This window comes from Erpetoichthys calabaricus, chromosome 2, assembly GCF_900747795.2.
Source record: "Erpetoichthys calabaricus chromosome 2, fErpCal1.3, whole genome shotgun sequence".
NCBI lineage: Eukaryota > Metazoa > Chordata > Cladistia > Polypteriformes > Polypteridae > Erpetoichthys > Erpetoichthys calabaricus.
The window spans coordinates 198,768,498-198,792,853 of NC_041395.2; the positions used below are offsets into that span (position 1 = coordinate 198,768,498).

At 43.0% G+C, this 24,356-nt stretch overlaps 1 protein-coding gene across 4 annotated transcripts in view; it reads right to left on the reverse strand.

The window, feature by feature from the left end:
* Window positions 1-24,356, reverse strand: part of eif4g1a (eukaryotic translation initiation factor 4 gamma, 1a) — a 116,756-nt gene that overhangs the window by 70,240 nt on the left and 22,160 nt on the right. For 2 of the 4 annotated variants that reach the window (XM_051923784.1, XM_051923783.1), the window contains exons 2-5: window positions 8,202-8,283; window positions 6,404-6,520; window positions 6,211-6,300; window positions 5,206-5,226 (exon numbers count right to left, since the gene is read on the reverse strand). In XM_051923784.1, the coding sequence (XP_051779744.1) occupies window positions 5,206-5,226; window positions 6,211-6,300; window positions 6,404-6,478 (186 nt within the window). In that variant the 5' untranslated portion in view covers window positions 6,479-6,520; window positions 8,202-8,283. The remainder of the gene's footprint in view (window positions 1-5,205; window positions 5,227-6,210; window positions 6,301-6,403; window positions 6,521-8,201; window positions 8,284-24,356) is intronic. The other 2 variants (XM_028794992.2, XM_028794991.2) reach the window with 1 other exon arrangement.

Sequence of the window (24,356 nt, forward strand, 5' to 3'; positions counted from 1 at the left end):
AGGCCCATCACAGTCAGTGCTATATGAATGCAGCCCTTCATTCCTGGTTTGTATAGCATGTAGAACATGACACACAGATGAGCTTCTTTTGTTTATGAGGTGCAAAACACCATTTTTTTTTATTCTGCATTGCTGTTTTCTATGCATTATACTTCCATAGTTATCACGTTTCAACATTTTTCTGAGCTTATTTTGTTTCTTTTCATATTTTACTTTAACTTATCACATTACATAAAAGTCTTTTTCAAGTCAAAGTTATTTCTCAACAAACATGGTATATATGCATGCATACATACACACATGGCCAGTCCTAGCTTTTTATAATGAACTCTATGAGGAACAGGGCCCCAATGGAAAATAAAAGCATAAAAACTTGCCAAATATGTCCTCTTCGAGTTTTGATAAAAGAAAACATGCCTTCCACATCTCTGATGCATGTTTGGGACAATAAAAGGAATCCAAAAATAGTAATTTTATCACATATTCCTGGTACTATTTTTCTCAAACGACTAAGGATAGGTTTTCTATTTGTTTGTGTGAGTGGCACAAAGTTTACTGTGTTTCATCTTTCAAGAGGAAACCTCGCCCCAGGGGGAGGATTGAAAGGTGGCACATACAGCAGGTATTTTTTTTTTTTTTTTTTTTTTAACAGCCGAATGGAGGCTATTGTGATCTGCTAGGGGCCCCATGCAATCCCTCTTTTATAAAATGTTGTGCAAGATTTATTACAGAAATACAAAAAGTTGTTTACCACAATCCCATGATAATTCAAACTAAGATTTCATATTTGCAAACCTCAATTCATATTGGTTTGGGCCCCTGTATAAAATATACATACACTGATCAGCCAGAAAACGATGAACAACACTGATTCATTATGAAGGCACCTGTCAACGGGTGGGATATATTAGGCAGCAAGTTGAACAGTCCGCACTTCAAGGTGATGTGAGGGAAGTAGGAAAAAAATGGGCAAGCTTAACTATAGATTTGAGCAACTCTGACAACAGCCAGCCAATCTGTAATGCCTAGATGACTAGATCAGAACATCTCAAACAGCTGGTCTTGTGCGGTGTTGCTGGTATGCAGGAATTAGTAGCCAAGTGGTCCAAGGTGAGGGTTAGCCTGTCTCTTAAGATCCCACAGAAGAGGTAATGTGGCACAAAAATTGCAGCATAACAATGCTGGCCATGACAGAAATGTGTCAGAACACACAGTGCATAACAGTTTGCTGCATATGTGGCACCAGAGGCACAGAAGGCCAGAATGCCCAAGTTGACCACTGCCCTCGGTCAAAAGCAACCTCAATGGGAATGTGAGCATTATAAATAGAGCATGGTGCAAAAGAAGGGTCTGATGAATCCCTGTTTTTTTTTTTTTTTAAATAAAAGATCACATGGATGGGAAACTGCATGCGTGCCATTTACCTGGGGGACAGATGGCCAGAAGGATACATTATGCAAAGTTAGCATGTCGACAGATGTGATGCTCTTAGAAATATCCTGCTAGGAAACCTTGGTTCCTAGCATTCATGCGGGATGACATACCACCTAGATAAAGATTATTGCAGACCACATTCAAACTTTCTTGGCAATGGTAGTATCTGATAGCAGTGGCTTCTTTCAGCAAAATAAGGTGCCCTGCCACACTTCAAAAATTGCTTGTGAATGATAACGTCTTGATGTCAGACAGCGCAGACGCCTTCAGAGGTCTACTAGTGTGGTCCATGGCTTGATGTGTAAGATGGCACAAGGGGGACCAACACAATATTAGGACAGGTGATTTTAATGTTGTGGTTAACTGGTGCATATTCTGCTTTGCGCTATACTACCTACACTACACCTTATGATAAATATTAACTGCATATTTTTTTATATAAATTGGATACCCTAAAGACTTAACATTTACTTGCACTGAACATTAGGTAGGTACAAATCTTAAACCATAAGGTTCATGAATAGTTATTCTAATACAGTAGAAACATCCCTCTTGAGTTGATATGGCAGCCCTTGGAGAATGCCCAAGTTAAGCAGCACGTTAGACACAAATATTAGAAAACTATGGCTGGCAGAAAATACAACAGATTTCATGGAGAATGCCCAAGTTAAGCAGCACGTTAGACACAAATATTAGAAAACTATGGCTGGCAGAAAATACAACAGATTTCATAATGGGATATTTAATAAGTGAATATCAGAGTATTTGGATATGTAAATTAGGTTCAGAAAATAGGAGTAGAAATTAAAAACTTCCTAGTTTTATACATACTTGTCATTCCAGAAACAACACATTGTAGCAGTGCCCACTTCATAAAGATCTAGTTTTTGCTTTTTATGATTTTACTCCTCTTAAATGTCAAGTTCTCAATGTAAAAGGCAAAAAAGGCTCAAGATACTAAAATATATTATATATACAGTGCATCCGGAAAGTATTCACAGCGCATCACTTTTTCCACATTTTGTTATGTTACAGCCTTATTCCAAAATGAATTCATTTTTTTCCTCAGAATTCTACACACAACACCCCATAATGACAACATGAAAAAAGTTTACTTGAGGTTTTTGCAAATTTATTAAAAATAAAAAAAACTGAGAAAGCACATGTACATAAGTATTCACAGCCTTTGCCATGAAGCTCAAAATTGAGCTCAGGTGCATCCTGTTTCCCCTGATCATCCTTGAGATGTTTCTGCAGCTTAACTGGAGTCCACCTGTGGTAAATTCAGTTGATTGGACATGATTTGGAAAGGCACACACCTGTCTACATAAGGTTCCACAGTTGACAGTTCATGTCAGAGCACAAACCAAGCATGAAGTCAAAGGAATTGTCTGTAGACCTCCGAGACAGGATTGTCTCGAGGCACAAATCTAGGGAAGGTTACAGAAAAATTTCTGCTGCTTTGAAGGTCCCAATGAGCACAGTGGCCTCCATCATCCGTAAGTGGAAAAAGTTCAAAACCACCAGGACTCTTCCTAGAGCTGGCCGGCCATCTAAACCGAGTGATCGGGGGAGAAGGGCCTTAGTCAGGGAGGTGACCAAGAACCCGATGGTCACTCTGTCAGAGCTCCAGAGGTCCTCTGTGGAGAGAGGAGAACCTTCCAGAAGGACAACCATCTCTGCAGCAATCCACCAATCAGGCCTGTATGGTACAGCGGCCAGACGGAAGCCTCTCCTTAGTAAAAGGCACATGGCAGCCCGCCTGGAGTTTGCCAAAAGGCACCTGAAGGACTCTCAGACCATGAGAAACAAAATTCTCTGGTCTGATGAGACAAAGATTGAACTCTTTGGTGTGAATGCCAGGCGTCACGTTTGGAGGAAACCAGGCACCGCTCATCACCAGGCCAATACCAACCCTACAGTGAAGCATGGTGGTGGCAGCATCATGCTGTGGGGATGTTTTTCAGCGGCAGGGACTGGGAGACTAGTCAGGATAAAGGGAAAGATGACTGCAGCAATGTACAGAGACATCCTGGATGAAAACCTGCTCCAGAGCACTCTGGACCTCAGACTGGGGCGACGGTTCATCTTTCAGCAGGACAACGACCCTAAGCACACAGCCAAGATATCAAAGGAGTGGCTTCAGGACAACTCTGTGAATGTCCTTGAGTGGCCCAGCCAGAGCCCAGACTTGAATCTGATTGAACATCTCTGGAGAGATCTTAAAATGGCTGTGCACGGACGCTTCCCATCCAACCTGATGGAGCTTGAGAGGTGCTGCAAAGAGGAATGGGCGAAACTGGCCAAGGATAGGTGTGCCAAGCTTGGGGCACCATATTCAAAAAGACTTGAGGCTGTAATTGCTGCCAAAGGTGCATCGACAAAGTATTGAGCAAAGGCTGTGAATACTTATATACATGTGATTTCTCAGTTTTTTTTTTGTAATAAATTTGCAAAAACCTCAAGTAAACTTTTTTCACGTTGTCATTATGGGGTGTTGTGTGTAGACTTCTGAGGAAAAAAATGAATTTAATCCATTTTGGAATAAGGCTGTAAAATAACAAAATGTGGAAAAAGTGATGCGCTGTGAATACTTTCCGGATGCACTGTATATACACACACACACAACATTACTCAGAAACACAATACAGTTTAGAAGGAGAGGTGTCAAGTCCAGTTTAAGATGCACACAGTCAATACTTAATACAAGAACAGTACAGTGGAACCTCGGTTTGCGAGTAACTTGGTTTACAAGTGTTTTGCAAGACGAGCAAAAATTTTTAATAAATTTTGACTTGATAAACGAGTGAGGTCTTGCAGTACGGGTAGTACGTATACGTTTTGTGTGCTGAGCGTCATGTGATCACAACTGAGCTGATGGTTCTTCTCTCTCTCTCGCTGCGGGATTGTGGGCAATCGTCTCCTATTCTCTGTCTGAGTCGGCGTGCCTCACTCATATAGTCAACATCCGTATGAGCGTATACCATTTACTGCAGCATTAGTATTGTGACTCTGTGTGTGTGTGTTCGCTCGCGTGCGTGGTTGTGTGTGCGAGTCCCCGCCTTGCACCCTAAAATACGAAGCCGAGACTCAGTACTTTAGCAACACCAGCTTTATTCAGCTTGAAACAACAACAGCGCGGTTATTTGTTGTAGCGGGACCTGCAGCTCTCCTATACACAGACACAGCAACCAGGCAGGGCCCTGCGCATTTATAATGTTCCTTGTATCACCCATCGATGGCAGGCGCTTATAGCATGTCCGCGATCTTTTCGGATTCGCTTTTACGGCGAACTGCTACAGCGCTGGGAGACTGCGATTGCTTTGGGATGCTCTTCCCGTTGGGTGCAATCCCACAAGAGTTTAGAAACTCACACCAGCCATGGTTCTTTTCAAAGGTAAAGTGCAGGTTAATTTGTTATGTATTTTTACTTTATATTTTGTATTAATCATTTTTATATGAATAGTTTTGGGTTGTGGAACAAATCATCCGAGTTTCCATTATTTCTTATGGGGAAATTCACTTTGATATACAAGTGCTTTGGACTACGAGCACGTTTCCGGAACGAATTATGCTCGCAAACCGAGGTTCCTTTGTATATTCTTTGCTTGAGCATTTCTGTTCCTGGAATCTGCACCAAACTGGAAAGATACTGTCATACAAGCTTATTTAGAAAAGATGTTTGCAAATAAAATTGTGGAGATGGATATTTTACGAAAAGCAGCAACAACCCAACTGAGCAGACGACCAGCTGGCATGTTAATCTTTTACCTGCAGAGATCGGAATCCTCCCTTTGGCAGCACATATACATACACAAAAGCAAAACAAGAGAGAAGGAAAAAGGAGAAAAAGGAGAAAGAGCAGGAGAGAGAGATTACAAAGTGCAGCAAAGCAGCACAAAGCACACAAAGAGAAACAAATACTACGCTATGCCAACAGCATGCTTGCCCTAGAGGATAACAGGCCGAGTGTGGCTTGAACGGTACATCCTACAGGAAGGGAATAGATTAGTTGAAAGAAATATCTGCCAAAGGTCTGGCATCAAAAGGATATTTTACACACAATCAAAGACAACTTTAAAAATGTGTGCACAGATTTTCAATTTTAAAAGAATTAACCATAGAAATTTGTTATATTTCTCCCCCAAAAATCTTCCATGAAGCACCACACACATCACCAGTAAAATACAGTTAAGTAACATGAACACTTTTACAACTAAATATACTCCAAAATGTATGCTTCTTCTAGTCATGGTCCAAAAACCAAGTGAAGCTCCATTACACCAAAAAAAGTCACTTTCTTTCAAAAGAAAATTAGTTGGAATAAACACATTCCCAAACAACTAGGACAAAAAATGTGCTGATAATGGTGAAATGCAAAGCATACAAAACTCGCAGGCCAAGCAGAGATAAAATTTATACTAGGTCATTTAAAACCTCATATCAGGCTTGTCCAGTATATCCAACTACTGAAAATTGCTTCAGAGCAATGTTGCTTCACATTAGCAAAATAGCAACATTTTTCAGACAATGGTTTTAAACACAAGGTTTGACAGTTAAAGTGACCCACATTCTCAAGGGGCTGCTTTAATCAGCACCACCCCTTGAAAGGCATTAAATCTTAAGAATTGCCATTTAGGACTGACTTTTAAAACTTTATTAAAAAAATAAATTAAAAAAAAAAAAGTACTTCCCCCACCCAATTTAAGAAGTCATACTCTTATAAGTTGAAGAAGGAGGGAGGGGCACCAAGGCCATACAGCACAATATGCATACCTGCCGAGGCTGGGGCGGCGTGTTCATTTGTGGTGGCTGTGGGGTGGCAAAAACTACAGGGGCTCCTGCTTGTCCAGGAGGAAAAGCAGTCTGCAAGGAGAAAAAAAAAAAAAAAACCAAAAGGTTATTCTTTGCTAATCAGCTCCTCCAGAAAAAGTACTGAAAAGTTAACGCTGCATAACAGAAAACTTACCTGAGAGAGACCAGGAGAGGGGGCAGGGAGAGGGGCTGTTGGGGGTCCTGCTATAGGCTGCGGTGCTTTATTCATTTCATGGGGTGCTGCATAGGGAGCTGCTGGGGCAACACAAACCTACAGTCCAAAAAAATAAATAAATTTTGCTGAATTCAATAGTGAACTAATAAGTACATGGAAACCTACAAGTTCCTAGGGTTTACAGCTGGGAGATGGACTAAATAATTACTTGTTAGCCTCCTGATATCTGCTAGAGCAGTGCTCCGCAACCGGTGTGCCACGGCACACTGGTGTGCCTTGAGCCGATACAGGTGTGACGCGGTCAAATAAGACAATTTTCTAACTAAATAATATTTCAACGGTCCTCCTTAGAAACACAATAACGAGAATACGTGCAATGAAATATTCGCGTAAATGGCCTTTTAAAGGTTTAATAATTTTATGTGTCATTTCTCTGAAATAATAAATCCCATCGCCTGTCGCCTACGACGTAGGCCCTACGTAGTCGCCAGACAACTCCGTAGTACGCTTTGATAGCCAGAGCGCTCCGTGCCCTCACCTAGATTCAATTCAAGCCGACGTATTAGTCGTGCTACGTCGCATTCACTCGTCATGCGACAGTAGTTATCATTCATTACTATTAGTTGTGTTGAATTGTGTATGGTTAACGTTCGTGTGATTCATATTTAGTTTTATACCCCTTTAAATATGGATAAATATTTACGTGGAAAAGATTCGTCTTCACGTACAGATGATGAAGAACCCAGCACAAGTGTTGCAAAAAAAACAAAGAAGATTGTGAAAAGGAAGTACAACGAAGACTACATTCGATATGGATTCTCGTGGTGTGGTGACGAAACGGCTCCAAAGCCACAATGCATCATTTGCGGCGATCAGCTATCAAACGGGGCAATGGCACACAGTAAACTAAATCGCCATCTAAATTCAAACCATCCCAATTACGCCAAAAAAAGACAAACAACTCTTGTGTTAATTAAAAATGATAAGCGGTCATGCTTAAAAGATCTTGACCAAGAACTTCGGGTTGTGCTGACAAATATTGAGCCGAATATAAAACTTTTGTGTTCATTGAAACAAGCGCAGGTATCACATTAATCAGTCATTATGTTATAATAATTATTAAGATTGCATAAAAGTAAATATAGTATAGTTTTTATGTATGTATACTTATAATAAATGTATACTTATAATAAAAAATGAAAATTTATTGTAAAATTTGTGTATTAAATTAATATCTATATATCAGTGGGGTAGCTGGAGATCATGTTGCCCGGGGCGGTGAAAAATTTGACGCCCCAAAGCTGAAAGAAATTTTTTTTTGCGCCTCCTCAAGGAACAAAAAAAAAGGAAACTGCAGTAGTTTGGACGCCCCTAAATAGCTGGCACTCGGAGCGGACCGCCCAAACCCACCCCCCCAACCCCAGCTACGCAACAGCTAAATATTATAGGTTTTGACGTGCCGCAGAAATTCTAGGAAGAACTTTGGTGTGTCGTAGGTGAGAAAAGGTTGCGGAGCACTGTGCTAGAGGATTGTGTATTTCAGAAGCTTTGCTTAGAAACAATGCAAAACTGCTGCCTAATGCAAAATGGCAGGTCCACACCAAAAAACACACAATACTGTATACAGCCAATTAACTCAAGAACAGAAGTCACAATTAATTTAGAGCTCATCCCTTGGAAGCCCACCCAGAGGGAAAGTTAGACAGCACGTCAATAGTTACTGGGAATTAGGGGGTTGGACACTGTTGGAGGAGATACCAGTAAGAAAGCGCCATACTATTCAGGATGTTTCTTGTGCGCCCAGTGATGGGTGCTGGGGTACACCTGGTCTACCAGCACAGCGGCCAGTCCTCCTTACCCTGAAAAAGGGGAAAAGAAAAATATATAATTAGATTGGAGGCACATATATTCAGACTTTCCTCACACATTTCCATCTAATGTGGTAAGTGCACTACCATAGCCCTCTTCAGAGAAATTAAGTTGCCCTTTCATGAATACAACGGAATCACACAAATTGCATTCCATTTGTGGCCACAGGTTCTTTTGTCAAGGAGACATTAGTTTTTCTACAAGACTAAAAGTGACTTTCTGCAAGGCTGGACAGAATGGGATAGTAGGGCATTCACAGACTCCACAATCCAATCTATTTTTGTATATCATATATCCTGTACATTTTCCAAAAATTAAATAATTCTATTTATTCAGACAACAGAGTAAATAAAATACCACACACCTTTAACAGTCCCACTACAAAACACAACTAATAGCAGCCTGGAACTAGTTAAAGTGAGCACATCACACCCCAACCCCCACACTGTACCATAAACTTGCCACATGTTATCAATTGGGCATGATTCAGCAGCTGCTTTCTTTTGCTCACATAAAGCAACTCTGAGGGGCCCCGCTAGCACTGCATTTTCTTTCTGGCAATTCCACAGACCAATGCAGCACCAAATAGTCTTTTACAACAATTTAGATGGCATGGACAGGTCTAGTCAGAAAACTATTGTTTAACCTTCAGAATAGGGCTGCACGATTAATCTTTTTTTTCTCATGATAACGATATTTATGACCCACGATCAGTTAATAAATATCGTCGCGATTTTACAGTATAAAGACCAAACTGTTTTTTATAGGCTGAGTTTACGGATTGGACTGCGTCACTATGACGTTACTGCGTCTAGATTGCAAGCGCTTTCTGAAGCAGTAGAAGTCAATAGCAGCAATAACAGTCAGTCAGAATAAACATATGATGGCGGGGCAACGTGCAGAAGTGCGATCGTTAGTTCCTAAAAAGGGGTCATACTCAGTTGTCTGGAACTATTTCGATTTCGAGGAATGTGATGTTGATCAGGTACGAGTCTTGTGCAAACTTTGCTCCTGTTCCGTCCAAACGTCCCAAGGTAACACAACAAACTTCATCAACCACCTTAAAAGCCACCACAAAGTACACTATCAAGAATTTCAACGACTGAAGGCACAAACAGCAACAACAAAAAATTACCAGCCATCCACAACACAGACAACAATATCAGGGACATTGTTCAACGCAATACCATATCTGCCTAGCTCGCAAAGACACCAGGAAATAACAGAGGCGATCACGTACCATATAGCCAAGGATATGTGTCCAATAACCACAGTGAGCAGTGAGGGGTTTAAAAAAATGATCGCAACACTTGATAAAAGATATAGCATTCCCTTACGCAACCATTTTTCCAATGTTGCGCTGCCCTCGCTGTATGCGAAATGCCGAAAAGAAATAGAAAGAGAAATTCTCAGGCTCAGCCTTGAATATTTTGCTGCCACGACCGACTTATGGTCAAGCAGAACTGCGGAACCGTATTTGAGCTTGACAGTTCATTTTATTGGCAGCAAGTTTGAGATGAAAAGCAAGCTTTTGCAAACTTCGTTTTTCCCACAAGACCATACAGCGGAGTTTATTGCAGTGGGCCTCAAAGAAGCGATGTCCGCTTGGGGCTTGGTGGAAGAAAGACTTGTGTGCATCACAACGGACAACGCAGCTAATATGATTAGGGCAGCATCTGTGAATAACTGGCCGAGGCTACACTGCTTTGGTCACAGACTTCATTTACCAAAGGAATAATCCATCCATCCATCCATTTTCCAACTCGCTGAATCCGAACACAGGGTCACGGGGGTCTGCTGGAGCCAATCCCAGCCAACACAGGGCACAAGGCAGGAAACAATCCCGGGCAGGGTGCCAACCCACCGCAGCAAAGGAATAATCGTCATTATTAATCGTGATAAAAATTTTGAGCAAAATAATCGTGATAATCATTTTTTCTGTTATCGTGCAGCCCTACTTCAGAAGTTATGTTCTATCCACAGCATCTACTGAAATAACAAAGGCCTTCAAAGTAAATTCCTTGACAACAGCAGACAGGATGCTCACAGGCAGATCATCTTATTGACAGTCAAGCCCGTAGGTTCAGACTTGCTGAATTTATCATAAATACATGCGTCCGGAAAGTATTCACAGCACATCACTTTTTCCACATTTTCTTATGTTACAGCCTTATTCCAAAATGGATTAAATTAATTTTTTTCCTCAGAATTCTACACACAACACCCGATAATGACAACGTGAAAAAAGTTTACTTGAGGTTTTTGCAAGAAGTCCACCTGTGGTAAATTCAGTTGATTGGACAGGATTTGGAAACGCACACACCTGTCTATATAAAAGGTCCCACAGTTGACAGTTCATGTCAGAGCACAGACCATGCATGAAGTCAAAGGAATTATCTGTAGACCTCCGAGACAGGATTGTCTCGAGGCACAAATCTGGGGAAGGTTACAGAAAAATTTCTGCTGCTCTGAAGGTCCCAATGAGCACAGTGGCCTCCATCATCCGTAAGTAGAAGAAGTTCGAAACCACCAGGACTCTTCCTAGAGCTGGCCAGCCATCTAAACTGAGCAATCGGGGGGAAAAGGGCCTTAGTCAGGGAGGTGACCAAGAACCCAATGGTCACTCTGTCAGAGCTCCAGAGGTCCTCTGTGGAGAGAGGAGAACCTTCCAAAAGGACAACCATCTCTGCAGCAATCCAACAATCAGGCCTGTATGGTAGAGCGGCCAGACGGAAGCCACTCCTTAGTAAAAGGCACATGGCAGCCCGCCTGGAGTTTGCCAAAAGGCACCTGAAGGACTCTCAGACCATGAGAAGGAAAATTCTTTGGTCTGATGAGACAAAGATTGAACTCTTTGGTGTGAACGTCAGGCGTGACGTCACGTTTGGAGGAAACCAGGCACTGCTCATCACCAGGCCAATACCATCCCAGCAGTGAAGCATGGTGGTGGCAGCATCATGCTGTGGGGATGTTTTTCAGCGGCAGGAACTGGGAGACTAGTCAGGATAAAGGGAAAGATGACTGCAGCAATGTGCAGAGACATCCTGGATGAAAACCTGCTCCAGAACGCTCTGGACCTCAGACTGGGGCGACGGTTAATCTTTCAGCAGGACAACGACCCTAAGCACACAGCCAAGATATCAAAGAAGTGGCTTCAGGACAACTCTGTGAATGTCCTTGAGTGGCCCAGCCAGAGCCCAGACTTGAATCCGATTGAACATCTATGGAGAGATCTTAAAATGGCTGTGCACGGACGCTTCCCATCCAACCTGATGGAGCTTGAGAGGTGCTGCAAAGAGGAATGGGCAAAACTGGCCAAGGATAGGTGTGCCAAGCTTGTGGCAGCATATTCAAAAAGACTTGAGGCTGTAATTGCTGCCAAAGGTGCATCGACAAAGTATTGAGCAAAGGCTGTGAATACTTATATACATGTGATTTCTCAGATTTTTTATTTTTAATAAATTTGCAAAAATCTCAAGTAAACTTTTTTCACGTTGTCATTATGGGGCGTTGTGTGTAGAATTCTGAGGAAAAAAAATGAATTTAATACATTTTGGAATAAGGCTGTAACATAAGAAAATGTGGAAAAAGTGATGCGCTGTGAATACTTTCCGGATGCACTGTATGTACATTTTTGCAAAGTAAATTTAAAACAAAAAGGAGTCAATCCAGACAATCATCCCAAAGGAGGCTGGAACATGCTTAATCAATTCCTTCAGAGTTAAAGGTGTAGAAAATGTATTCCTTCAAATACTATTTTCCAGTGCTGCTCCTGGAATAAACCATATATATTAGATCATCGATTTCAGGTATTTTATAATACAACATTGCTGTATTAGCACTGGATTAGTGTTGCACAATATAAACTGTAGTTAAATTCATCGAAATACATTTTTTAAAATGGTACTACTATATAAAGATTATGTTAACCATAGTCATGGAAGTAAATGGTTGCATTATACTTTGTGTATACCAGCTTCCTTGCATCTTTATCGGGTATCCCTGCCTCCTCCTAGCTGTGTGTTATACTTTGCACATACGAGGGACGTTCATAGCATTTCTGGACTTCTTCCCCCCCCCCCCCCTATTAAGAATTTCAAAAACAAATTACGAGCACTTTTCTACAGTCACTTTTCTTTGCAATGCAATTTTCCCAAAGTCGTACTAACTTTTTAATGCCCAATTTCTACTCTTCCCGCCTTCACCATTTCAAAAATATGAAAGTACAGTAACTTTTTGAATGTCCCTCGTATAAGCAAACTTGAAACTACCGAGGGGGACTCTCCAATCTTAACTGTACGAGTATATTAGCATGTTAGAAAATGAGGATAGGGTGACAAGTTGCATTGGACCACAGGGTAAGCAGAGTGCGACGAAGCTTGGCAGCATCTTTTGAGAGAGACTATCCATTGATTTTGGTACTGGTACTGTGTGAAAGCCAGTACAAGTACCAAGACAAAAATTTTAGTATCAATCTAACACTTCACTGGATAAGCCAAAACCACTGGCCTTGTGAATTTCCCATTGGGATTAATAAAGTATCTATCTATCTATCTAATATGCGTTTGTTCATCTGTGTGCCAACAAAACAGCTTCAACTCATAAAATGCATGGACTCTAAAAGACCTCTGAAGGTGCCATGTGGTATCTGGCGCCAGGCCATTAGCTGGACATTGTCCTACTCGTGTAAATTCCAAGATGGGGCCACCATGTATTGGACTTGCCATTCCAATATGCATAGATTCTGGACTGGACTGAAATCTAGAAAGGTTTTGAGGCCAGGGTAATGCCTTGAATTCTTCCTTACATTCCTCAAACCATTCCAAAATAAAATTTGCAGTGTGACAGGGCATTACCCTGCTGAAAGTATCCACTTCCATTGGGGGATACAACAGAAAAACAGGATTCGTCATACCATGTGACTTCCCTTCTACTGACCCAAGGTCCAGTTCCATTGCATGCATGCCTACTGCAGATGCTTTTGATATGGAAGAACAGTTTGCACAGGTACTCTTGACAGGTCATGCAGTCCTATATGCAGCAGGGCTCAAGGCGGTGTGTTTTGTGACATTACTCCCATAGCCATCATTAAGATTTTTTGCAATTTTAGCCACAGCAACCCTTCTGTTGATTTGCAACCGATTGGGACAGTCAATTTCGACTCCAACACCCTATAGTCCATGCAGAATACCTACTGACAGTGGTCTGAGGAGTGAAAAACCACAGCTGACTATAAGCTTCTCACAAGCCTTGCCAATTCAGACAGTCCAGCCCAGTCATCTGGTTGTAATGATTTGGCCCTTATCAAAGTCACTCGGATTTTTACACCAGCCCATATCCTCTGCATTCAACATGTTGACTTCAGGTATCTAATTGTTGATTACAGTGTAACATATCCCTGACCATGACAAGTATTGTTGTCACAAGATATTCAAAGTCGTTTACTTTAAATACGACTGGTCATAATGTTTCAGCATTGTAAATTATAGTGGTTAAACAGACCAGGTATGAAAGGTTATACCCACTTTATGCTATAAAATCGTGACTGCATATATATAGCAATGTGATGACACCATGAGACAAGGGAGCTAGGAGCTAGAAGCATTCCAAAACTCTGAGAATATGGGCTCATGTTCTCCCTTCTGCCAGCTGTCTCAGAGGTAGGGAATGTAACTTGCTCAGCATTATAACAAGCCAGTAAGAAAGCACATTTCATAATGATATTTGGAAATGTGTCAACTTTCTTTAGCAGATATGGCCACAGAAAAAGCAAAACATTCCAAACTATTTTTAGCTCTTTATATATTTTTAATAATTTACATTACTACTGGAAAATGATATTTGTTAGAGATTCAAAGTATGCTAAAATTTCTTCTATTCACCCCTCCTTTAACCGCCACCATATCGTGGTGGAGGGGTTTGCGTGTCCCAATGATCCTAGGAGCTCTGTTGTCCGGGGCTTTATGCCTCTGGTAGGGTCACCCAAGGCAAACTGGTCCTAGGTGAGGGATGAGACAAAGAGCGGTTCAAACCTCCTATGATGAAAGAAAACTTTGGAAGACGTTTTCCCTTGCCCTGACGCGGGTCACCGGGGCTCCCCTCTGGAGCCAGGCCTGGAGGTGGGGCTCGATGGCAAGCGCCTGGTGGCCGGGCCTTTACCCATGGGGCTCGGCCGGGCACAGCCCGAAGAGGAAACGTGGGTCCCCCTTCCCATAGGCTCACCACCTATGAGAGGGGCCAAGGAGGTCAGGTGCAGTGTGAGTTGGGTGGTGGCCGAAGGCGGGGACCTTGGCGGTCCGATCCTCGGCTACAGAAGCTGGCTCTTGGGACGTGGAATATCACCTCTCTGAAGGAGGAGCCTGAGCTTGTGCGCGAGGTTGAGAGGTTCTGGCTAGATATAGTCGGACTCACCTCGACGCACAGCTTGGACTCTGGAACCAATCTCCTTGAGAGGGGCTGGACTCTGTGCCACTCTGGAGTTGCCCCCGGTGAAAGGTGCCGAGCGGGTGTGGGTATACTTATTGCCCACCCGACTTGGAGCCTATTCATGGGGGTTTACCCCGGTAGACGAGAGGGTAGCCTCCCTCCACCTTCGGGTGGGGGGACGGGTCCTAACTGTTTGTGTGTATGCACCGAACAGCAGTTCGGAGTACCCATCCTTTTTGGAGTCCCTGGAGGGGGTGCTAGAGGGCATACCTTCTGGGGACTCCCTCGTTCTGCTGGGAGACTTCAATGCTCACGTGGTCAATGACAGTGAGACCTGGAAGGGCGTGATTGGGAGGAATGGCCCCCCCGATCTGAACCCGAGCAGTGTTTTGTTATTGGACTTCTGTGTTCATCACGGATTGTCCATAACGAACACCATGTTCAAGCATTGGGGTGTTCATATGTGCACTTGGCACCAGGACACCCTAGGCCTCAATTCGATGATCGACTTTGTGGTCGCGTCATCGGACTTGCGGCCACATGTCTTGGACACTCGGGTGAAGAGAGGGGCGGAGCTGTCAACTGATCACCACCTGGTGGTGAGTTGGCTTCGATGGTGGGGGAGGATGCCGGTCAGGCGTGGTAGGCCCAAACGTGTTGTGAGGGTCTGCTGGGAACGTCTGGCAGAGCCCCCTGTCAGAAGTAGCTTCAACTCCCACCTCCGGCAGAACTTCGACCACATCCAGAGGGAGGTGGGGGACATTGAGTCCGAATGGGCCATGTTCCGTGCCTCTATTGTTGAGGCAGCTGACCGGAGCTGAGGCCGTAAGGTGGTCGGTGCCTGTCGTGGAGGCAATCCCCGAACCCGTTGGTGGACGCCGGCGTTGAGGGATGCCGTCAAGCTGAAGGAGGAGTCCTACAGGACCCTTTTGTCCTGTGGGACTCTGGAGGCAGCTGATAGGTACCGGCAAGCCAAGCGGAATGCGGCTTTGGTGGTTGCTGAGGCAAAAACTCGGGCGTGGGAGGGAGGAGTATGGGGAGGCCATGGAGAATGACTTTCGGACGGCTTCGAGGAGATTCTGGTCCACCGTCCGGCGTCTCAGGCGGGGGAAGCAGTGCAGTGTCAACACTGTATATGGTGGGGATGGTGCGCTGATGACCTTGACCCGGGACGTTGTGGGTCGGTGGGGGGAGTACTTCGAAGACCTCCTCAATCCCACTAACATGCCTTCCAATGTGGAAGCAGAGCCTGGGGACTCAGAGGTGGGCTCCCCCATCTCTGGGACCGAGGTCACCGAGGTGGCAGGGCCCCGGGGGTGGATGAGATACGCCCCGAGTTCCTCAAGGCTCTGGATGTTGTAGGGCTGTCTTGGTTGACACGTCTCTGCAACATCACATGGACATCACGGACAGTGCCTCTGGATTGGCAGACCGGGGTGGTGGTCCCCCTCTTTAAGAAAGGGGACCGGAGGGTGTGTTCCAACTACAGAGGGATCACACTCCTCAGCCTCCCTGGAAAAGTCTATTCGGGGGTCCTGGCAAGGAGGGTCCATCGGATAGTCGAACCTCGGATTCAGGAGGAACAGTGTGGTTTTCGTCCTGGTCGCGGAACAGTGGACCAGCTCTACACCCTTAGCAGGGTCCTACAGGGTGCATGGGAGTTTGCCCAACCAGTCTACATGTGTTTTGTGGACTTGGAAAAGGCATTCGACCGTGTCCCTCGGGGAATCCTCTGGGGGGGTACTCCGAGAGTATGGGGTACCGGACCCCCTGATAAGGGCTGTTCGGTCCCTGTACGATCGGTGCCAGAGCTTGGTCCACATTGTCGAACCCATTTCCAGTGAGAGTTGGACTCCGCCAGGGCTGCCCTTTGTCACCAATTCTGTTCTTAACTTTTATGGACAGAATTTCTAGGCGCAGCCAGGGCGTTGAGGGGGTCCGGTTTGGTGGACTCAGGATTGGGTCACTGCTTTTTGCAGATGATGTTGTTCTGTTTGCTTCATCAGGTCGTCATCTTCAGCTCTCTCTGGATCGGTTCGCAGCCGAGTGTGAAGCGGCTGGGATGGGAATCGGCACCTCCAAATCCGAGACCATGGTCCTCAGCCGGAAAAGGGTGGAGTGCCCTCTCAGGGTTGGAGGCGAGATCCTGCCCCATGTGGAGGAGTTCAAGTATCTCGGGGTCTTGTTCACGAGTGAGGGAAGAATGGAGCATGAGATCGACAGGCGGATCGGTGCGGCATCCGCAGTAATGCGGGCATTGCATCGGTCTGTCGTGGTGAAAAAGGAGCTGAGCCGCAAGGCAAAGCTCTCAATTTACCAGTCGATCTATGTTCCTACCCTCACCTATGGTCATGAGCTATGGGTAGTGACCGAAAGAATGAGATCGCGAATACAAGCGGCTGAAATGAGTTTCCTCCGCAGGGTGTCTGGGCTTTCCCTTAAAGATAGGGTGAGAAGCTCAGTCATCCGGGAGGGGCTCAGCTCCTCCGCCTCAAGAGGAGTCAGACGAGGTTGCTTGGGCATCTGATCAGGATGCCTCCTGGACGCCTCCCTGGTGAGGTGTTCCGGGCACGTCCAACCGGGAGGAGGCCCTGGGGAAGACCCAGGACACGCTGGAGGGACTATATCTCTCGGCTGGCCTGGGAACACCTTGGGATTCTCCCGGAAGAGCTAGAAGAAGTGGCCGGGGAGAGGGAAGTCTGGGCATCTCTGCTCAAGCTGCTGCCCCCGCGACCCGACCTCAGATAAGCGGAAGAGGATGGATGGATGATGTTATCAAAAAATATAAATGTAAAATGAGAAAAAAAAAACTAGTTATTTGATATTCTAAATCTATGATATCAAGTCTGTCACACCACCTTCAGTGATCTGATAGAACAAATTCTAAAAATAAAAAATTGCCAAAAAAAAGTTGAAAAAGTGCTGCATGTAAACATGGCCTAGCTTTTGGTAGTTTTGGATTTTTAAACCTGTGTGTTATGTTGGGCACTAAAGACAAAGTGTGTGAACATTATATTTAGTTCAATTAATGTAGTATAAAAAATGATTTAGCCAACCCCCCCCCCCACGAAAGTTGAAAATCCGCGAAGTAGAAACCATATATTTATATGGTTATTTTTATATTGTCATGCTTGGGTCACAGATTTGCACAGAAACACAGGAGGTTGTAGAGAGACATGAACTTTATTCAAACACTGCAAACAAACATTTGTCTCTTTTTCAAAAGTTTAAACTGTGCTCCATGACAAGACAGAGATGACAGTTCCGTCTCACAATTAAAAGAATGCAAACATATCTTCCTCTTCAAAGAAGTGCGCGTCAGGAGCAGAGAATGTCAGAGAGAGAGAGAGAGAGAGAGAGACAGAGAAAAGCAAACAAACAATCAAAAATCAATACGTGCCCTTCGAGCTTTTAAGTATGTGAAGCACCGTGAAGGAAGCATGTCGCTTGATAAAGCAGCTGCACAGAAGGAAGCAACGTAAAAGGTAACCTTTCAGCATTTTTAGAAGAGCGTCCGTATCGTCTAGGGGTGCGAACAGCCCCCCTGCTCACACCCCCTCCATCAGGAAAAGAGATTGTCAGAGCGAGAAAGCAAACAATCAAAAATCAATACGTGCTGTTTGATCTTTTAAGTATGCGAAGCACCGTGCTGGAAGCATATCGCTTGACAAATCAGCCATATGTAAGCCCAGCAAGAGAGCAATGTGAAGGTAAATCTTTCAGCGTATATTGAGGAGCGGCCATATCCTCTAGGGGTGTGAACAGCCCCCGTGCTCACAATATATTTGAGGAGTTTTATTTAATACATAATACGCGCTCTGGTTGGGTAGCTTCTCAGCCATCTGCCAATAGCGTCCCTTGTATGAAATCAACTGGGCAAACCAACTGAGGAAGCATGTACCAGAAATGAAAAGACCCATTGTCCGCAGAAATCCGCGAACCAGCAAAAAATCTGCGATATATAGTTAAATATGCTTACGTATAAAATCCGTGATAGAGTGAAGCCGCTAAAGTCGAAGCGCGATATAGCGAGGGATTACTGTACACAGACTTCTTATAAGGTATTGTGACAAGCTTAAACGATCAGTCATGTCAAGGCTGCCTGTAATACTCGGAATGCATATTGCATCAGCCTCAGAAGTTATCCAAGTATTTCTGAAAACTGCCGTTTTTCACTTTTTCACTAACATTTGAGCTATTTACCTTAAGATGTGTTGCTGTGTGGACTTGCATTAAGATGTATCCACATAAGCTGTCACTGCTAAAATTAACCTATTGTCAATTCCACACTTCAAGTTCACTGTAAACTTTTTTGCAGCTAGCAATCCACTTCTAGCCTATCCATCATCTTTTCCATCTTTGAATAATTAATGTCTGCAGGGGCTGGATACTTGGGCCAAAAACTCACCACTGATTGGATACTTGTTCATCACAGGGCAAAAATCACACATAAAAGGCAACAAGTCAATTTAAAATTAGGACCTTTAGGATGTGGAAAGAGGGAAAAGGAAGAAAAAAAAAAACACATTGTGAAAGGAAAAGGGCCAGCCAAATACATGGAGTTATGTTCAAAGACATCACACCAACTGACCGTTAGGTGTCAAGGCTCAACTCCAATGCTCTGCAAAGAAATTTAACAAAACGTCATGGCACTATCAAGGTTAACAGTACTCCTTTAGCCAAGCCTACTGAATGAGGCGGACTACAGTTTGAGAACTATTTGTACTTGTACATTATTTATAAAAAAAAAAAAAAAAAAAAACGTTGTTTGCAAGTTAGGGAGCATGCACCGGTACAGCGTGTTGACGCATCCACCATACCACAAAACAGCTCCAAGATCATGTTTGCCAACCTCCCAGGAAGACACGTGGTCCAGTCACACTCTCCGGAAAAGACCCTCTATCTGCCATAGCCAAATGTTAAATACCAGCCACTCGGGTCGTCAACAATGACGATTCCTGCAAGCCAGATCACCCTCATGGAATCGCACCACATGGCCGTAGTACCATAACTGACACTCCCTCAAAAAGCAGGTAATGTGCCTCCATGAGCAACCATTAATTCACACACAGTCGGAACCAGCGGTACCCAAGGATTCTCCAAAGAGACACAGAACCAAAGGAGTCCAGTCTTCATCTCAGGTCACTGGATAGCATTCATGTCTTGCAACCATATACCAAGACAGGAAGCACCAGGACTATAAAGACTTGGACCTTCATCTTTTTTCATAGATATGAGGAAAGCCACAGGAATAACAAAAATAAAAGGGGTGCAGATAGATTAAAGAATCAAAAAAGTGTAAACCTGAACATAATCTCAAAGTTACAGAAGCTCAGAATTTGTATGTTTCTCTTTCACTGTTTTTTCGTATTCTTCTTGAGCCCTGGAAGGGACTACTAATGTATTTCATGTTTTAAAAACTTACACAGCTAGTCAATGTCTAAAAACTGGATGGAAGGGTTACAAATGTGCAGCATGTGTTCTCCTATTTATTAGGATGCCTTTCTCTTTTCCCCATTGTAGTTCTTTTCCTCTGTGTGTGGGGGTGTGCGTGTGTTGCTACTTACAACTTGTTTTAGGGCCAGTTTATACTTCATGTCATAGTGCGGATGCACACACATCAAGGCTTCCACGTGTTCCCAGCATTCATTTGACGCTTCCTCTGAGAACATCCTCAGAAATTAATGCGACACGTCTGTTTACTATCGACATGTGACAGAAAGCCACTTTGCGGATCATCCCTATAGGATAGATGTGTGTGCTTCGATGTTTGATGAATGGTTCGATGTGGTGAAGCAAAACGTCAACATACAAATGCATGCGTGGTGCTTTTATATTCACGTTTTGCATATTCCCCATCTTAATGACATGATGCATTTTAAAGGTCTCTCACCATCGTCTGTGACTTTTTTTTTTTTTTTTTTTTTTTGCACCTTCAAAATGTACAGCAGTGTAATTGAGCCACAGAGGGAAAAAAAATAAAAGACAGTGAAAAGGTGTATTTTGAGATTCAAGTGGATAATTCAGCTTAAATCTCAGTTGATTTTATCACTGAAGAACACAGTAGTAAACGTCACCTTAAAACCGACCCAGTTAATCATTACGTGCTTTTGGGACTTCTTCCTGCATTGACAGCAGCAGCAATCACCACACAGAACACATTAAATGTATGATATTCCAGCTCTCAGGACATTTAGAATCCTTAGATTAATACTTGACATCATTTTCATAATGAAATGCATTAATGTATGTATATTACATTTTACAGATAGTTAACTTCATTTAAATAATGAATACTGTTAATAATTACACATGTGGTTGTATGGTGGTGGAGTGGTAGCTAGCGTTGCAGTTTCACAGAGTCACGCCCCTGGCGTTTCCTTCCCTGGCGTTTGTATGTTTTCCTGGAGGGTTTCCACAGTGTGCTCCGGTTTTCTTCCAAAGATATGCCAGTTTGGGGATTTGGTGATGCTAAAAGGATGCTAGCATATACGAGTGCTTGTATTCACCTTGTGATTAGCTAATGCCCCATTCAGAGATTGTTTCTGCCTCATGCCCAATGCTAGCTGGAATGGGTGCATCCCTGGATTGATGGATCATTAAACATCCATCCTTTTCAGAGATATTGTGGCAAGGTGTCCTCAGAATTTAATGGGTGTTTCAGGCAATTAACACAGCAAAGTCGAACCGGTTTTCACCACAATGACATCTTGCACTGCCACCTGGTGGAATCTTCCACATAAAGTACACACGCAAGTATAAACAGTACAATGCTTGTGTAACAGTAGCGTCCATTGGAGCATGTGTTGCATGAAGTATAAACCTGGCCTAAGATGGAATAAGGTAAAAAGGAATTTGAACGGTGATTTGGGGTAAACTTAAAACTAAATAAAACCAATTTATGCAATGCAGAGTACACCAGTTTTCAGGTTACACAGTTGTGCTCATTTCTCATTAAAGCAAATCCCAAGAAGCAAGTGGTCTGTGCAAGACAAGTATTTATATCATTGCAAATTTAATCCACAGCAAGAAACAAGTCTTTTTAATGCAAGATTCGTATTTAATATGAAAACACATAACTGCACATAAACTCAATACTGTACAAAAACTAGGGAAACATTGATCAAAACATGATACTAAACCAAATCTGTGAAACAAGTCACTTTTTTTTTTTTTTTTAAATCACTACCTTGAAGGCAACATCAACACCTTTTTATTTAATAAATGGAATGTAGAGGCTATAAATGAAGTCACATTAAATGCAGACTCACATTATATTTTGTAAAAGAAAACTACTTAAATACAACAAAAAAAACAAAACATCACAGTCCTGGAGGCTTACAGTCAAGAGTAGTGTTAACAAAAAAGGATTAAACAGAAATCAACACACTGCTCTGTGCACCACTGATGAAGCTGTATGCGAATAAAGCAGTCCAGCTGGAAGCCAATTCATCAGTGGATGTAAATGTTAAAGCAGGAAGAGCTCACCAACATTGAAAATGGCTATACAGTGGAACCTCGGTTCACGAACGTCTTGGTCGTAAACCGATTTGTACGTGTACCGAAAGTTTGCCAAACTTTTGCCTCGGTTCACGACCACACACTCGGTATACGAACAAGCCAGTTTCCCTTTCGGTTTGTACATGTTCAGTCTTTCCCTGTGCATTTCCTGTGCAGCGAGCAAGAGAGAGAGAGAGGCCGCACGCACACACAGGAGCGCGAGAGAGAGGCGCGTACACACACACACACAGGAGCGCCCACGAGAGGGGCGCGCGCACACACACACAGGAACACGCTAGAGATAGACACTCCAGGAGAGACAGCGAGCGAGAGAGGGAGGACTGGACTGGACGCATAAGGTAGAGAAGGCTTGTTCTTGTTTTCAGTTCTGTTTACAGCGATCGGTTCGTAGCCTGCATTGTTGCAATGTTCATTTGTCTTGGTGTTTTTTTTTTTTTTAAATTATGGATTTTTCAAATGTTCATTTTTTTCCCTGCGCTTAAAACTAAAAAAAAAAGTGTTTTTAGCGAGCGGTTCCTAGCACTATTAAGTTTTCTCTGTTGTTCAAAGTTTTCTCAGTGTTATTCAATGTTTTTACATTTAGTTTACTATTACGCTGTGCATTCTACGGTATAACAACTATATTTGTGCTTAAAAACTAAAAAAATATATTTACATACAGTTCGTAGGGTCTGGAACGGATTAATTGTATTTACATACATTCCTATGGGGAAAAATTGCTTGGGTTCACGACCAGAGTTTTGGAATGAATTATGGTCGTGAACCGAGGTTCCACTGTATTTGATTATAAACACTGGCCACTGTTCTCACAATACTGTATTTTGACTACATGAAAGTTATGACACTTATTTTACATATGAAACACACTGTACTCTGTCTCGAGCTCTCTCTCTCCATTTTAGTTTGCTTGCTACTTGAATACAACCTCCCCATTGATTCTATGCCAGCGTTAGAAAAGGTGCAACATACCTCTGTGGGAATACTTAGTCCATTCTCATTGTGCGTATCATTAACATGCACAAAATCAAAAAATTCCACAACTAATTTTTACGAACATGCCTTCACATTTGAGGTATTTTTCAACACAGCAAAAGTAAATTATAAGTATTAAACTCAGACTATTAACACTTTTTCCTGAGATAAGTCTCTGTTCACAGTGACGGTCATGGGGGAAGTTTTCATGAAAATAGGCAATGTTATGCTAAGCAAGTTTCAGGCTCTCTGTCAAGATGCTTTAAAGAGCCACATATCCGGGATTAGAAAATAAAATTGTTTACAGTTTCCATTGACCCTCTTCTGGTAATTACGATATTGTAACTCCCAACTAAAACTAAAGCATAAGTAATTCCCAAAAGCAACTGAAGTGCCAAACAACTAAATAATCCACTGAAGAGAAGCCAAAAGGTGTGGAAAAATGTAGAGCCGAACAGTAATGGCAATATTGTTTACTACCAAAATGAATACTAACTAGACAAGGAGCTCTTATGTACAGCAGGATGGTATAAAAGTCATTACAGTGATCATTTCAAAGATCTAGTATCCAATTTTTTAATCTCATCCTGGTTACCCTGTGTGAAGTTTGGCCGTTGTCCACGAGTGAGCATGGGGTTTCAACCTAACCTGTGTTAGCACTATGGCTATGTTATGTCTTAAAAGTTTACATCGTCACATAGTGATTTCAAAACATCTGATCATGATCAGTATCATTGGCTTTCTTGGGTGGAGAGATGCATATGGATTACGAATAATTACCGGTTTTATCCATGTGCCACAGAAAGCATCTAAACTGGGTGGTTGGTGAATTGGGGGGGGGGGGGGGGGGGGGTTGTTCAGGATGCAGTAGCTTTGTTGTGTCACAGGCTGCTCCAATTTGGCATATGCAGTGGTATGTTATTAAGATGATTCAAAGATGCTACATTCCAAGTTCATTCAAAATTGCTTCAAATCATGGTGGTGTTTTCTATTTACTGCAATACAGCCCACACCAAATAAGATTGCTTATTAATAACCATTAGGCTGCATGGCTTACAAACCGATTTTTAATTAGATTGTTGTTTAATCCAGACTACCATCTTGTAATGAGCATAATGAGCCAAACTGTAAAAAGCAGATTTTG